General features: G+C 40.3%; 1 protein-coding gene across 11 annotated transcripts in view; it reads right to left on the bottom strand.

Moving 5' to 3' along the window:
* Positions 1 to 3,322: 3,322 nt before the first annotated feature.
* The window catches only part of TFCP2 (transcription factor CP2), a 59,037-nt gene continuing 45,475 nt past the window's right edge, over positions 3,323 to 16,884 (bottom strand). For 2 of the 11 annotated variants that reach the window (XM_045873425.3, XM_064591239.1), the window contains 10 exons: positions 15,357 to 15,509; positions 14,400 to 14,510; positions 13,965 to 14,053; positions 11,350 to 11,416; positions 10,860 to 10,953; positions 9,867 to 9,957; positions 6,703 to 6,815; positions 6,132 to 6,274; positions 4,213 to 4,264; positions 3,323 to 3,773 (listed from right to left, as the gene is read on the bottom strand). In XM_045873425.3, coding sequence (XP_045729381.1) covers positions 3,736 to 3,773; positions 4,213 to 4,264; positions 6,132 to 6,274; positions 6,703 to 6,815; positions 9,867 to 9,957; positions 10,860 to 10,953; positions 11,350 to 11,416; positions 13,965 to 14,053; positions 14,400 to 14,510; positions 15,357 to 15,509 — 951 coding nt within the window. In that variant the 3' untranslated portion in view covers positions 3,323 to 3,735. The remainder of the gene's footprint in view (positions 3,774 to 4,212; positions 4,265 to 6,131; positions 6,275 to 6,702; positions 6,816 to 9,866; positions 9,958 to 10,859; positions 10,954 to 11,349; positions 11,417 to 13,964; positions 14,054 to 14,399; positions 14,511 to 15,356; positions 15,510 to 16,884) is intronic. The other 9 variants (XM_045873426.3, XM_045873427.3, XM_045873428.3 and 6 more) reach the window with 9 other exon arrangements.

Here is a 16,884-nt window from a genome sequence, read left to right as displayed (position 1 = left end):
TAAAAAAAAAAAAAAAAGACAAGACAAGACTTGCTGAGAATACTTGGGGACAAAGGTTTTCAGAACACTCCTCCATTAGGCATAAATTAGAAAGGACCAGTTCCATTTTGCCAAGCCTTCTTCACTCACCAAGCTTCCCCATGCTCCTTCAACCCAGTGGTGAGATCACACTCTACCCCTCACAGCATACCTAGTGCCTGACTGTGCCTGACGTTCAGGAATCAGAGTATCTGCCCCCTTATGTGGACCTTTCTCCGGTCTCCCAGGTTCTGGTTGTCTTGTATTTGATGTACTGTACTCTCTTTCCAGGCACTATGACCATTTCCATTTCCCCTCCCTTTAAATAGCTTCCTGAATAAATCATTTATGTGGGTAAACATTCTTACTAGGCCATAATATTGGACAATCTTATTATTTAATAGCCATATTTCTGTAATGACTAGTACTTAATCCTTGGAGTCCTGCAATGACCTATCCCCTCCTTTTATTTCCCAATAACTCCCTTTTAACTATTAAGTCTTTATATAGCTGATTCTTCTAGATAAAACCTACCCCTTCAAGGGAACAGTACACACAATACTCAAATAGGAGCCTACTCCACTTCTCAGGAGGGTCTAAATCTAACTGTTCTCGCTCTCAAATACCCTCACTCTAATAAAACCATTTAACTATCTACTCAGTTTAAATATCAACTGGCAGGGCGCCTGGGTGGTTCAGTCATTAAGCATCTGCCTTCGGCTCAGGTCATGATCTCAGGGTCCTGGGATCGAGCTCCACATCGGGCTTCCTGCTCTGTGGGAAGCCTGCTTCTCCCTCTCCCACTCCCCCTGCTTGTGTTGCCTCTCTTGCTGTCTCTCTGTCAAAAAATAAATAAAATCCTTAAAAAATAATAATAATAATAAATATCAACTGGCACATTGTTAAAAAGATAAAATCCAGTAAATCTTACTTCTAGGAATATATCTTAGAGGCACATGCAAAAAACTTATGAAGATGCATTTTCAAATGCACTTAACCTAAACATCGATAGGGAATGGCCATCTTTAAAAAGAATAATGTAGAACTATAAATTCTAATAATAGAAAGATGTTCAAGATGTTAAATACAAAAAGCAAATTGGAGACCATTAGTGTAACATGAGCCCATCTGAGTATTTGTCTGTGTGTGAGAGAGGGAGGGACGGAGAGGGATGGGGGTGTTCTAAAATGATTATCTCTTTAGAGTGGGACTAGGAGGTAAGAAGGAAAAGTTAACCCCTCTTTATTGTTTGAGTTTATCATTTTGTGTATTATTTTGATAATAAAAAAGCTAGTTTAAAATTTTCATTTAACTGAAAGGATCAATAATAGTAAATAGATGTGATTCTTAAAAGCAAGTGGAATAATCGCAATGTTCTATCACTATACCAATTCTTACCAATTGTATAGCATTGGCGCTATACTTTTTGGAGCTAAAGAAAGCCTAAACAATTTTCTGGTTAATTTAGGATCTGTGATTGCAAACTTGTATAAATTAATTTCTTTTTTAAAAAGATTTATTTATTTGAGAGAGAGAGAGAGAGTGCACAAGCAGGGGTGGGCAGGGGCAGAAGGAGAGAGAGAGAATCTCAAGCAGACTCCCTGCGGAGCATGGAGCCCGATGCTGATGCCGGGCTCGATCTCATGACCCTGAGATCATGACCTGAGCCAAAATCAAGAGTTGGATGCCCAACTGACTGAGTCATGCACGTGCCCCTATAATTTCTAAATGTATGTATATATTTTTTTCTATAATAAACTTCAAGACTACTCTGAAAAAACTCTAACCTTAAGTAAATTAGTAACTGTAATTTGTGGTAAATATATTAAAAAGATTTCTATATATCATTTGCAGTAAAGAAGAGTCACAGATTCAGAAGGGACCTTAAAGGTTATCTAGTCCAACCCTCCCAGCCTAATATTCAGACCAACCCTCCCAGCCTAATATTCAGACAGAATAATAAAAAAACAAAAACAACCAAAACCAAAAAACTAATAGCAGCCTACTGAGGAGAGAACTGACTTCTCTGAAACTGAGAACAGTCCCAGGAACTTAATACAACCAGAAATGCCCCTCTTCTGAAACAGGGACATCTGGTAATCAATATTTTCATTTAAAAAGTATTTGGCCTAATAATGTCAAGTTACCCAGGTCAGTTTTTAAAAGTCACTTGACTTCACTTTCCAGTTTCAAAGTCTTCAATTTGTTTCAAACCAAAAGAAATCAGACCATGTTGTGGGTTGATTTTAATGAACAAAATTCTCTGTATAAAAACATTTTAACTTTATCAAATGCTTTAAAAACACACACGCACAGATCCAAATCCATTACAGAATCTTTGAACATTATCTTTTTTCACCTCAACATAATGTGTAAAGGGATTTCTGGATAAAACTCTACATGTGAAAAAAGACAACCCATAGTCTTACACGTTTGCACACGCACACACACGCACGCACAGACACACACATACACACTCTTGAAGAACTAAAATAAATGGGAAGAGTGTGACTGGGATAGGAATGAATTCCTCATAAAGCTTATATAAAAGAACACGACATGAGTAAAAGAACTTCCTATACCAAGGAAAGACGCAGAGAGGGGAAAGAGAAAGCAGGGGCTAGCCAAACTCACGAATAAATAGTTTGAGAAGCTCATTCAAGAACAGTGAATATGGGGAGTTCCAGATGACCCCTCATCTTCACCACTTCAGAGTCTGTGAATCTGATAACTGATGATGCTTCAAAAGCACGTATGTTCTCGGTTTTTGTAGCTCTTGATTTGTTCATCATTATTTCGGTGTGGTTTGTGCCTGTCAGTGGTTGCTTCCCCAGCTATCACGTGGTGCTGCGTCCTATCCGCCGGCAGAGCTACGGTCAGAGACGGCGGCAAGCACAGGGTATTGCAAGGGCGGCATTGTGGCTGGCGGGTAAAACGAGCCAGATTGCCCAGGTTTGGGTTTCAGCAACACTGCTTCCTAGCTGCCTGTCGCCCGGCAAGCTCCTTAGCCACTCTGTGTCTCCATGTCCTCTCCTTCGTTAGGGATCATTATTACCTACTTCATAGAGGATCATTAAAGAGGAGTTAAACAAGGTAATCCACTTAAAGAATTTATCACACTATGAGGCACAAGTAAATGCTCAGTAAATGTTAGCTAAAATTACGATTAGTCTTGGTATTACAGGGCGACCAAAAGAAAAATTCTATTCTACCTCTCTGTATTTCTCCTCTTTGGTGAGGTTTTCAGGGGCCGACTGTGGCAAAAGCCAGTATGTATGATGCAAAAGAGACTGAGGATCTAGTCTTAGGAATATAGATGTTCATTTTTATATTAGAAAAAAATCACATGGCTCCATATCACAAACTTTAACATCTTTCCATGAAACATCACACAATTCTCATCACCATTATGCCCTACAAACACCCTAAATGGTGTGGAGTTTCTAAAGATATTCAACGACAACAGGGTCCATAAATTTTAACTAAGAAACCACAGCTGCAGAAATGCATGTTGGGCAATAATCTGTGTGTGCCACAAGAGCTTGGGCCAACAGATGGCTGGGATTCTGCCTCCATGGCCTGGACTCCCCCACACACAGTCAGATGGGTCAGGTTCCTGCAGACCTTCCAATCTCCATTAGCGAGTGACTCCCTTTGAGAGGGAAGCTTCCAAGGGGTGAAGGAGGCAGCGGCCACTGAGGACGGAATGCCCGGCACCTACTTCAGTATGATATGATAGCTATCATTGGTTTCTGCTGTAAAAAAAAAAGAGAGAGAGAGAGAGAGAGAATTATCTTTAGTCATCTCTAAAACACAGTAGGAGAAAAAAACAAAACAAAACATGGTAAGGATCTTTTGAGAAGGGGAAAAAAAAAAAAAAACCCAGCAGGACAAAGCGCAACATATTTATTACCACAAAATACTTACAATAAATATGCATTATAAAAACAACATGCCTTCATTTCCTCATTTGTCCACGGAAGGTGGGAGAGAATGGCAGAGTCATCAGTTACACTTTGTCTATTCTGATAATGGCAAGAAGCCAATTCATACAAAGAAACAATCTCCAAAGATATCACTTTCTCTGCCTCAAATATGGTGGTTGATATTTTCCCTCTCTCCTCAGAGAAGTAAATCATGAAAAAAAAATCTCTTAAACTCCTTAGAGAGGCATCTGTCCTACTATTTTATTACCTTTCATTGTGTCCAGAATAAAACAGGCTTCTTCTTGAAAGTTCTGTATCATCTGAGAAAAGCAAGAAAAGTTGCTTATTATTAAAAACTTGGGTTTGCTGCATTTATTTAGATTATATGACTTTTTATTATACTGGACTTAAGGGAAAAATAATCCTTTGTTTTGTTTTCTCGCGTTCAGTTTTTAAGTTTTAAAAGCTAAGCAGTCTAGGGGCGCCTGGCTGGCTCAGTTGCTAGAGCATGTGACTCTTAATCTCAGGGTTGTGAGTTTAAGCCCCATGTTGGGCTTTGGAGCCTACTTAAAAAAAAAAAAAAAATAAATAAATAAATAATAAATAAAATAAAATAAAAGCTAAGCAGTCTAAAACAACTGATCTTAAAATTATAGGATGCATTTTCCTGATTAACCCCAAGATGTTGCAAGAGTACACGGACACTGGTAGGCCCATTCGGGAGAACCGACTTCAGGTCTTCATCTCCCAAAACTGCCTGAGAACCTCTTCGGTTTTCCCTACCCACTTTCCCTTCTAAACTCCCCTCCCCATTTTATAAAATAAAGGCAGGGCGCCTGGGTGGCTCAGTCGTTAAGCGTCTGCCTTCGGCTCAGGTCATGATCCCAGGGTCCTGGGATCGAGTCCCCCATCGGGCTCCCTGCTCAGCGGGAAGCCTGCTTCTCCCTCTCCCACTCCCCTGCTTGTGCTCCTGCTCTCGCTATCTCTCTTTCTGTCAAATAAATAAAATCTTTAAAAAAAATTAAAATAAAATAAAATAAAAATAAAAATAAAGGCGTAAGTTTCACCCTCCTGGAATCCTACCAAGATGCCCCGCCCCACGGTACAAAAACCTCCAGGATGCCAAAGTGTGATCGTTAATGTGAACTTTAATGACTGGGTAACAAAGTATTTTGTGAGCCACATGGTTTCTAATTCTTTCCTTGCACCAGAACTGAAGACTGACCTAATCACAAACTGTCAAATGATAGGTGATTCAAAGTAATTCTTTGTGACATCACTATATAACTTTTGGCACCTAACTCCAAAGTTCAAAAAAAAAAAAAAAATCCAGTGATGTTTTTATAAAAAATTCCATCCATTTCTGTCTGTCAATTAATCAGACTCCATAGCATTATTAATCTAGGGGGATAAAACAGAACGGAAGTGGTGCTGAGCTCTATTTCATTCTAAAAATCAGTAGAGAGTATTCATCTATACATGAATTAATGTGGGCAGGGTGGGTAGGGAATCAGACAATCCCATCCATCTCATTAATAGACAGACTTCTAATACATTTTTCTTAATGTTTAAAAATTTATCAAAACATATAATACATTTATGTTTATTGATTATATAATTATGGTGATCATTCTATTCAGAAGAAATCATTTTTAAATTTTTACTGAAACAAATTCTTAAGTTGAAGCAAAGTTGTTTCAAAGAAGTATGGTAAGATAATTAATAAAAGATGTTTGAGCATAAAAACAGGTTATGGCAAGATAAAATTCTATGGGAGAAGTGAATGGAAACAGGAGTTCAAGGAAACAAAGAAATGACATAAAAACTCTGTTAAAGAAAAGTATATTCATGTATTTTTTAAGACAGTGATGGTGGTATTACATCATTCTTCTATTTAGGTTACATGAAATATAGTTAGAATAGTGATGTAACCATTTCATTTTTAAAGGTTATATAATATGCCCAGGAATGACATATTTTGCAACTATTTAAACTTAAAACAAAAAAAAAATTTAAGTCAACCTAAAAATGTGCAAGGGGGATACGTGGTTAGAAAGTCAGCAAGCAAAAACATTTGAAAAGCCCTGGTCTCGTAAGCGCAGCCTGTACCCCAGGAGGACGGCCCTTGCTCCTGTCACACGCCCTGACAAACTGGCATGTGGTGATTGAGCTGCGCTGAAAATCTACCTCATCGCTAATGAGCACATGGATTCCTGTTGGCCCCTGCTTGTAGATCTGGCTGATCTGGCGAGGGGAAATGCTGAAGAGCTGAGCAATTTTTTCTGTCAGTTCAACAGCTGTCAGTTCTTCTAGATAGATGGCGTGGTACACTGCAAGAGGGACAGAGCAAAGGGAGTCAGTACAGGCTTCTCTGCTCTTAAAGGTAACCCAGTCACTAGGAATGCCCGCTCTTCCAAAGGACTCACAGACTGCCTGAGTTCAAATTCTGGCTCGGCCACCTGCTAGCTGTGTGACTGGCGTGAGTTACTTAACGTCCCTGAGCCTCATTTTCCTCACCTACATGTTGGTGAGAACAATAAAGGTACTGCAAAGAAGACACACCAGTTGTAAAGAGTAAAGCATGTAAACGTGCTGAGCATAGTGCCCGGTCTCTGGGAGGAACTCCATGAACGTGAGCAATCACCATTATTCTGGCAAATGCGCACTCTGCTGTCTGAGGCATTCCCACCGCACGGGCTCCTACGTCATCTCCTCCCCTCGCCTCAGTATGTGTCCTGGCCTGTCCAGAAGGACCTACCGAAGAAAGTACCATTTGAGTCTCCATCCTCACGCTTCTGCTGCTGCTGCTGCTGCTCCCTCAAGTGCAAGGACTCCTGACAAACATAAATGGTTAGCCTTGGCCGCACCATCCTGAGGAGGAAAGCGAGGCTGTTAGTCTCAGGGTCTTGGCGGGAAGCACGTTTTAAGGGAGAACCTGTGTGTCTGGGTTAGCACTAGAGGGCAGAGTTGCAAGCGGGCAGCCCGCGGGCCAAGGAAGCTCATTTGCTGCTTCATTAGCTCTCCGCTGGGGTGGATGTGCGCGCGCGTGCGTGCGTGCGTGCAGTTCGACTGAATCCATTCCAACATCATACAAACCTCTGCAATTTTGGCTTTTCTCGAAAAATCAGATCTGGCAATCTGAGGCCCTCATTCTTACAAGAAAACAACTGGCTGTTTTTGCATTGACCCATGCATTCTTCACTACACCCCAGATTTGACGGTTGCACATTTACATGTGGCCTTTGAGTTTATCATTTAGGATCACTTGAGTTTATCATCCTTGATGTAAACGTTAGAAATATTCAAAACGAGGGCGCCTGGGTGGCTCCGATGGTTGAGCGTCTGCCTTCGGCTCAGGTCATGATCCCAGGGTCCTGGGATCGAGTCCCGCATCGGGCTCCCTGCTAGGCGGGGAGCCTGCTTCTCCCTCTGCCTCTCTCTCTCTGTCTCTAATGAATAAATAAATAAAATCTTAAAAAAAAAAAAAAAGAAATATTCAAAACGTGTGAGCTGCTGCTGCATGGGTCCGGCTCAACATGTACCTTCTCCTTAGAAGGGCCACTATAAAACAGAGAATCTTAGTTCCCTCATTACCTTCTCCTAAGCAGCCTAAGCCTTCTGTCTCTTCTTACTTCTTAGACAATGGTATTCAATTACCTCTTGATTTGATCATCTCATTCCTATTTTTAAACACTCTTTTATGGGGCCCTTGGGTGGCTCAGTCGGTTAAGCGTCTGCCTTCGGCTAGGGTCATGATCCCACGGTCCTGGGATCGAGCCCCGCGTCGGGCTCCCTGCTCAGTGGAGAGTCTGCTTCTCCCTCTCCCTCTGCCTGCCTCTCTGCCTACTTGTGCTCTCTATCTCTGTCAAATAAATAAATAAAAATCTTTAAAAATAAATAAATAGGGACGCCTGGGTGGCTCAGTCGTTAAGCGTCTGCCTTCGGCTCAGGTCATGATCTCAGGGTCCTGGGATCGAGTCCCGCATCGGGCTCCCTGCTCAGTGGGGAGCCTGCTTCTCCCTCTCCCTCTGCTTGTGCTCTCTCTGTCAAATAAATAAAATCTTTAAAAAATAAATAAATAAATAAATAAATAAATAAATAAATAAATAAACGCTCTTTTATTTTTTAAGAGACAGCACATGTGTGCGTGCATGAGCAGGGGCGGAGGGGGGAGAGCCCCGCTGGGAGGTGTTTGGGGGGGCTGGGGGAGGAGCAGAGGGAGAGAGAGAGAATCTTAGGCAGGCTCCACACCCAGTGCGGAGCCCAAGGAGGGGCTCAATCTCATGACCATGTGATCATGACCTGAGCTGAAATCAAGACTCAGACTCTTAACTGACTATATCACCTAGGTGCCCTTTAAATGCTTTTTAAATAAATAATATGTTAAAAAAAATGAAGATCCTCCGGGCGCCTGCGTGGCTCAGTCGTTAAGTGTCTGCTTTGGCTCAGGTCATTATCCCAGGGTTCTGGGATCGAGCCCCACATCGGGCTCCCTGCTCAGCGGGGAGCCTGCTTCTCCCTCTCCCACTCCCCCTGCTTGTGTTCCTGCTCTCGCTGTCCCTCTCTCTCTGTCATATAAATAAAATCTTAAAAAAAAAAAAATGAAGATCCATTCTTTTTTCTCCAAATCACCAACCTCTGATTTTTTCCTCTTTTCTTTAAAAATTTCCAAGATTAGAGCCAACCTGACTCAACATTTCTTGTGATATACCCAAACAAAATACTTTACGATCTGTTTCATTATTTAGTCACTCATTTGGTTCTATGGCATTAACCTGTATGTTTTTTCCATTAATCCTATTACCTATTTGAAACTGAAAATGCCAAATAGGGACTACAAGTTACTCTGTTTTATAATTTGTAAGTGGACACTTAAGTAGTTCCTATCCAATTCAAGAATGACCTCTTCCCCAGTTAAAATGGACTCAGGGCCCTTGCACCTGTTGTTCCTCCTGCCTAGAGTGCTCTTCCCTCATATGACCCCATAGCTTCCATCCTTCTGATAATTCAGTTTATTTATTTATTTTTTAAGATTTTATTTATTTGGGGCGCCTGGGTGGCTCAGTTGTTAAGCGTCTGCCTTCGGCTCAGGTCATGATCCCAGGGTCCTGGGATCGAGCCCCACATTGGGCTCCTTGCTCTCCGGGAAGCCTGCTTCTCCCTCTCCCACTCCCCCTGCTTCTGTTCCTTCTCTCGCTGTGTCTCTCTCTGTCAAATAAATAAATACAAATCTAAAAAAAAAGATTTTATTTATTTATTTGACAGAGACAGAGATAGCTAGAGAGGGAACCCAATCAGGGGCAGTGGGAGAGGGAGAAGCAGACTCCCCGCTGAGCAAGGAGCCCGACATGGGACTCAATCCCAGGACCCTGGGATCATGACCTGAGCCGAAGGCAGACGCTCAATGACTTAGCCACTCAGGCGCCCCTCATAATTCAGTTTAAACACCCCTGCCTCAGAGAGGTCTTTCCTGACCATATTCTGGGTACTCTACAGGTTATAACCTTGTTTTTGTTTGTTTGGTTTTCCTTCAAAGCACTTATCACTATCGAAAATATTCACTGTTCATATTTTTATCTCTCCCCCCATTAGAAAGTAAATTCATAATAATGGGTCCCTTGTCTATTTTCTCACCAATGTATCCCCAGAGCCTACAATAGTACCTGGCTCATATTAGGGATACAGAGTATTTATCAAATGAAAAAACTACCTAGAAATGAAAAATGGGATATCATGAGGAATTCCTTAGATCTACTGTAGGAAAAGATATTTTTCATCTTCATTTATCTGGTACATAGCTGGCATTCAAAAAGAATGTTTCGACAAGATGTAGTGAGCTGTGCAAAGAGTACTATGAAGAGTCCCTGAATCCAAATCCATTTGAATTTCAACCTCACTGATATTTTTACACTAATTACATACCGGCCTTTTAATGCATTAAAAAGTCGGATTCCATCAGCAGGGCCACAGATTTGGATCACATCATCTCTAGTTAGTTTCAATAAATCTGCCCCTGGAATAAATATAAGAAAATGGGTGATAAAGGCAAAGACTATCTTTGTTTATGACCACTGAAATGGCTCTGTCATGTTATAGTTCATCATCTTTTGCATGGTACATAATTCTCCATGACCTGGCCCGTTTCCTCTCTCACTTCAACTGCCACCCCATTCACTGATCCACTTAACCCCATGCTTTCATCATACTGATGAGGTCTAATGAGCACGCTATCCCTCCTCCCTGAAATATCCTTCTATTGTCCAACCAACAGACTCCTCCTTATGCCCCAAGATTTACCTCACGCATTACACGTGTTCCCTAACCACAGACACTCTCCCAATACCCTGCTTCATACCACTTATCTACTGCATCACAACGATTTCCTTATTTTTTTCAGGGTTTTATTTTGATTTGATTCGGGTTTTTGTTTTTATACTAGATGATGAATGATCAGAAGGTAGGCCTTACCCATTTGTGTATTCCTATCATACCTGGTACCCAGAAGGTGCTTAATAAAAGTGGAACGTGCAAATACAATACAGTGATTTCAAGGGGGAAATTTCAGACTACCTACAAATGCCCTTGATAAAATACTGTATGGAATATACATTTTAAAAAGTATTGTATAGAATAAATATTTTTAAATTAAAGTGAGTTTAAACTAAGAAGTCTCTCTTTTTAAGTATTTCACAGCACAGATGCCGCTGGTGAGAAAATCTGAAGGGTTCTATGAAATTCACTTAATCCTAAAAATGCATGAAGATCTCTCCTTCCCTTCCTCCCTTCCTCCCTCTCTCTCTCTCTCTCTCTCTCACACACACACACACACACACACACTCACATGGATACTAGGAGGCCCTAGAATGTAAAGGAATATCCTGTGTTGGGAAAAACAAAAGGACAAATGAATTTAACCTGAGAAGTTTGTAAAAAGCCTTGTGAACGTAGAAAAACGATTTCGATGCAACCACTGCTGAGCTTCCTGAGGTGTGGTTGTTGGCAAGAGGTTCTGAAAGAGAAAGCAAGCATTTTTTTTTCTTTTTTTGGTAACTGAAGAGATTTATCTCTTACATCATTAGGTAACATAGAGCTAAACACACCCACACTCAGACAGGCCTAGTTTGCTTGGAAGTTGTTTATACCTCATCAATATTCTTTCCCTGACCATGCAAGAAGCCCATGGAATTCTATCCTTATCTTCCTTACTAAACTGTAAGCTCTTTAAATGCAGGGGTCCTGCATTAACTTGTTTCACATCCCTGGTCCCTAGGTTAGTGTCTAGTTCATAGTCAAAATTCAATAAACGTCGGTTTAATGAACGAATAAATATTATTCCTTAAAGGTTGGACATTTCTAATGACCTGCACAGTTATCAAAGTATTAGTAGACATTGCAAATAACTTACATTTAACTTTAGACTTACATCTGTCACTGGAGGGGGTGGCTCTGGCTGGTGGTTTGGTGAACCATTTCTAAGGAAATATTGAAAATGAAAAGGATGAGTCCATGACACATACTAGGTTCATCATCTCACAGTAAGTCTCAAGCTAGAGATTTTTTTTCTTTTAAGATTTTATTTTTAAGTAATCTCTACACGCAACGTGGGGCCCGAAACTACAACTGCAAGATCAAGAGTTGAGGGCTCCACCGACGGAGCCAGCCAGGCACCCACCAAGCTAGAGATCTAAAGGAATCTGTGCTCTCTCCTAAAGCAGTCTTAGTCTGATAGTCAATTCTTCTATTATCTGTTAATTTAACATTAAGATTATGGGGAGAGGGGAAGAAACTGTCACTTGCAACCTTTATTATTATTGGACAAATTGAAAAAATATCAAAATTCCAGTAAATTGCGTTTAATTAGATAAATTATGGCATGAACAATATTTAACATAAGAAATGTATAATAGAAACAAAAATATCAGAACATAAAAGTAATCAATATATCACTATTATATTAAATATATAAATATACACACAAACATATACAGGAAAAAATACCAGAAGAAACTTTATGCAATGCAATGTAATCACATACTTTTATAATGAAAACCAAATTATTTTTAAAGCAGCTTCGAAAATTAGTGCTGCCTAATTTGCAATCCACGGGCTCTCTCTCCACCCTCTGTTTTTCTCCCTGTATTTCCTTTTGTTTTAAGGATTGTCCCTATTTCCTAATGCTTACTTCTTTTATGGGAGAAAAATTTGAGTCTAATAAAAAAGTAATGACAAAGAGAAGAGAAAAAACTTTAAAACACAACTCTTAAATCCTATATATTTATAATTGCCTAGGGGTGCCTGGCTGGCTCAGTCAGAAGAGCATGTGACTCTTGATCTCAGCGCTGAGTTCAAGTCCCAAGTTGGATGTAGAGATTACTAAAAAAAAAATAAACTTTAACAAACATAAAAAATAAAAATAAAATTGCCTATAAGTAGACTTCATAATCCATATGGATGGTAAGAGATTTTTCTTTCAAAATAGATCTTCTTTTTCTTTTTTTGCCTCAGCTGCAAAATTTAAATTCAGTATTCAAATTTAGTAATTAACTTATCACCAGGCCCTTACTACCTATTCCCTCTATAACTTCTACCTATTTTCATTTTTTTTTTAAGATTTTATTTATTTATTTGACAGAGAGAGACACAGTGAGAGAGGGAACACAAGCAGGGGAGTGGGAGAGGGAGAAGCAGGCTTCCCGAGGAGCAGGGAGCCCGATGCGGGGCTCGACCCCAGGACCCTGGGATCATGACCTGAGCCAAAGGCAGACGCTTAACGACTGAGCCACCCAGGCGCCCCTTACCTGTTTTCATTCTTAACTGTTATATTTTGAATAGTGAAGCTACCTTAATTATTTTTAGAAGCAGACTGAACATAGAGCCTACATAAATTCAAAAACAAACATTACAGCCAAAAAAAAAAAAAAAAAAAAATCACACATTCAGTAGCCTATTTTAAATTTCAATATGACCTACATGGAATATGTGTCAAATGCTAAGACTAAAGACAACTTATTTTAACTGGAATAGGCAACTGTACCAACTTTCAATTATCTCTGATGATAAAAGACAATAAAGCAAGAATAAATGTATCCCATAGATAATTCTAAAACTTCATTTTAGCTATCATCTTCAACCTTCTTCCCCAATTATCAAAGATCCATAATTATTAGGTAAGATCATTCTCTCTCTCTTTTTTTTTAATGATTTTATTTATTTGAGAGAGAATGAGAGAGAGAGAGAGCACATTAGAGGGCGGGGGGGGGGGGGGTCAGAGGGAGAAGCAGACTCCCCGCTGAGCAGGGAGCCCGATGTGGGACTCGATCCTGGGACTCCAGGATCATGACCTGATCCGAAGGCAGTCGCTTAACCGACTGAGTCACCCAGGTGCCCTAGGAGCATTCTTAAAAAGTAACAGAACAGGGGCGCCTGGGTGGCTGTCGGTTAAGTGTCTGCCTTTGGCTCCAGTCATGATCCCAGGGTCCTGGGATAGAGCCCTGCATTGGGCTCTCTGCTTATTGGGGAGCTTGCTTCTCCCTCTCCCTCTGCCTGCCTCTCTGCCTACCTGTGCTCTCTCTGTATCTGTCAAACAAATAAATAAAATCTTAAAAAAATAATAAAATTATTTTTAAAAAAGTAACAAAACAGATTTTCGTGTTTGTACGACTGTATTTCAGTTCCTGAGGACCACTCTGGTGAAAGTATGCACAGGAAGTGAAATGACCACAAGATAAGCAGTGACAGGGAGAAGTGAAAAGCCCAGAAAATCCGTCTCTAATCACTAAAAACTGACTACAAATGCTGGTTTTTTTTTTCTTTAAATGCTGTTTTCTAATAGGAAGAAAAAGAGCAGGAGAAAGGACTACATAAAACTCTTTTCAGTCACTTTTGAAGATAACCCAAAGCTCAATTAATCCACAGATCCATCAATGGATTTATTGATTTAGAAAGAGCTTCTACATGGGAAGATAATGAAAGAAGACATATTTAGGACAAACACAACCTAATTTCATTTCCCACACTTACCCTTCCCCAAGAGAAAAACTGCTATGGGAACTGTTGAAGCCAGGTGATGGGGAATTATTGACATATGTGATCTCAGGCCATGGAGAACACTAAAAACAAAGAACAACTTAAATACTGAAAAAGTACATTTGACCCTAGTGTCCCACCAAAACATTGTTACTTGAATAGCACATCTTGATTAGTAAATCTTAACTGCACAGAGGTCCCTATGATTAAGAGAAAATATACCCAGGACAAGTAAATCTTGACCAGGCTAGAACTTATGGGTTTGTTTGTTTGTTTTTTTTAACTGAGATGTAATTGACATAGAACATTGTATTACTTTCAGGTGTACAATATAATGATTTGATATACGTATATAGTGCGAAATGATGGGATTTTCTTTTAAGAATAGGAAGTATTGATTGAAATCATCACCAAAAGAAATCCTTTCACCTCTGTGAGTATAGTTGTCTCATAGGAAGGCTGGTATTTCTCCTTTTCGTGAGGTGTTCGTTTCTCCATTTTCTCCCGATCCGTTTTTTGCTTTCTGTCTGCACCTTTGGGCTGGAAAGAGAAATGTTTTGTTTTGACTCATCAATTGACTTTTGATCCAACAATATTACCTTAAACAGTCCCATGCGAAACAAGGATGTATGTACAATGATATAAAGACAAGATGCATCCTTGCATCTAAGTCTGAAAATAGAAAATTTAACTGTGTGATGGAGTTGAAAAAGAATAAGAGATCTATAGCGACGGACATGGAAAGATCTCTAAAGCACATAGCTAACTGAAAAAAAGCAAGCCTCATAACAATTTATACAGTACAATCCTATTGATGTTTCAAAGAAAAGAAAATATGTATATACTTATGTACATGTGTATATAAAAGCACAGAAGGGGACTGGAAGGATACATGCTAAATTATGACAGTGGCAACCTCTAGGAAAGGCTGGGAAGTCAGGGTAAAAGTGGTAAAGGGGGACTTCGGTCTGAATACTTCTGTATTAATGAATCTTTTGCAATGAGAATACATTTATATTCATATGATAAAAACAAATAAAGACCAATTAACAAAAGAAAGTCAAGTACCAATGTAACCAAAACTATCAACATTTCATAATTTTGTGAGCTTTTACAAGAGCTTGTAATTTCAACAGACTTTAAGAGCTTTCAGTGAAAAATCCATGTTTTAGCCTCTAGCTCCCTTTCCAAGTTCCTCTTCTCCCATGCCCATCCCCATATAAATTCATTACCAGGCATCTCAGGGATTATCTCAAGGACTCTAGCGTAGAGGGAGTTTTCACAGTTGTTGAAAAAAGCCAAGGTGACTTTCTGACTTGGTAGCTAATGTTAAAATTGAAAGATGAGGGAAAAGGATACAAGGGACAGCAGGAGGCCCAGGAATACCTTGAAGACTTTGATCTGGCAGCTGGCTGAGTGTAAGTGCTCAGTATATTCCCCATTTTCATTTTCCTTGAAGGTATCAATTTGTACTCGGAACGGCACTCCCTTTTCTCCTCCATGCTTCCTCATAGTGAACTCTGTGCTAATGCAGTGTACCTACAGAGAATACAGCGTCCAGGTTTCAGTACTGCTAGCTACCCACATCAGGCAACAATATTTTCTGAGCAACTACTAACAGCAAAACCTTGAAAAACACTATGAACATCTATAAAAACAACTTTTATGCTAAGGGCACCTGGCTGGCTCAGTCGGTAGAGCATATGACTCTTGATCTCAGGGTCATAAATTCGAGCCCCACGTTGGGCATAGAGTTTACTTAAAAACATCTGTGTAGGGCGCCTGGGTGGCTCAGTTGGTTAAGCGACTGTCTTCGGCTCAGGTCATGATCCTGGAGTCCCTGGATCGAGTCCCGCATCGGGCTCCCTGCTCGGCAGGGAGCCTACTTCTGCCTCTGACCCTCCCCCCTCTCATGTGCTCTCTCTCTCTCATTCTCTCTGTCTCAAATAAATAAATAAATAAATCTTAAAAAAAAAAAAAACACATCTGTGTAAATAAAGTCTTAAAAAAAAAAAAACAACAAAACTTCTAGGAGCTCCTGGGTGGCTCAGTCGGTTGAGCACCTGCCTTCGGCTCAGGTCATGATCCTGGGGCCCTGGTATTGAGTCCTGCGTCAGGCTCCCTGCAGGGAGCCTGCTTCTCCCTCTGCCTCTCTCTCATGAATAAATAAATAAAATCTTAAAAAAAAAAAAAAAAGACTTTAAGGGTTGCCTCGGTTAAGCATCTGACTCTTGATTTCGGCTCAGGTCATGATCTCAGGATAGTGAGATCGAGGCCTATGTTGTGCTTTGCGCTCGGTGCAGAGACTCCCTGAGATTCTCTCTCTCCCTCTCCCTCTGCCCCTCCCTGTGCTTACATTCGAGTGCTCTCTTGCTCTTTCTAAATAAATAAAATCCTAAAAACAAAACAAAAAAACGTTTACTCTCTTTTAGATCTTAAAGAATGGATATTCTAATGGAGGAAATAAGGAAGCTTAATTATTACAAATGAAACAAAGCAGGGGCGCCTGGGTGACTCAGTCAGTTAAGTGTCTGTCTTCAGCTCAGGTCATGATCCCAGGGTTCTGGGACTGAGCCCCACGTAGGGCTCCCTGCTAGGCCGGGAGACTGCTTCTCCCTCTCCCTTGGCCATTCCCCCCCTGCTTGTGTTCTCTGGCTTGCTCTCTCTCTCTGGCAAATAAATAAAATCTTAAAATGAAACAAAGTAAATATACAGATCCAATGCTAACAAAAGTACTGGGAGAAACTAAATTCATTAACTGTTTTAGAGAATACAGAGTTAATATAAAAGAGAAATGATTTCGGGTTAGTAAAAGTTTCCTGGACTCTAAGGTAGACTTTAGAAAGCAGAGGCACCATCCATGCTGGGAAACTAGCAAATATGAAAACTCATATTTGGGGAAAGAAAGGTTTGC

Source organism: Mirounga angustirostris, unplaced genomic scaffold (assembly GCF_029215605.1).
Source record: "Mirounga angustirostris isolate CCGP_5_RB_7025 unplaced genomic scaffold, mMirAng1.0.hap1 SCAF_5, whole genome shotgun sequence".
Lineage (NCBI taxonomy): Eukaryota > Metazoa > Chordata > Mammalia > Carnivora > Phocidae > Mirounga > Mirounga angustirostris.
This window is presented reverse-complemented; position numbering and strand designations above follow the sequence as displayed.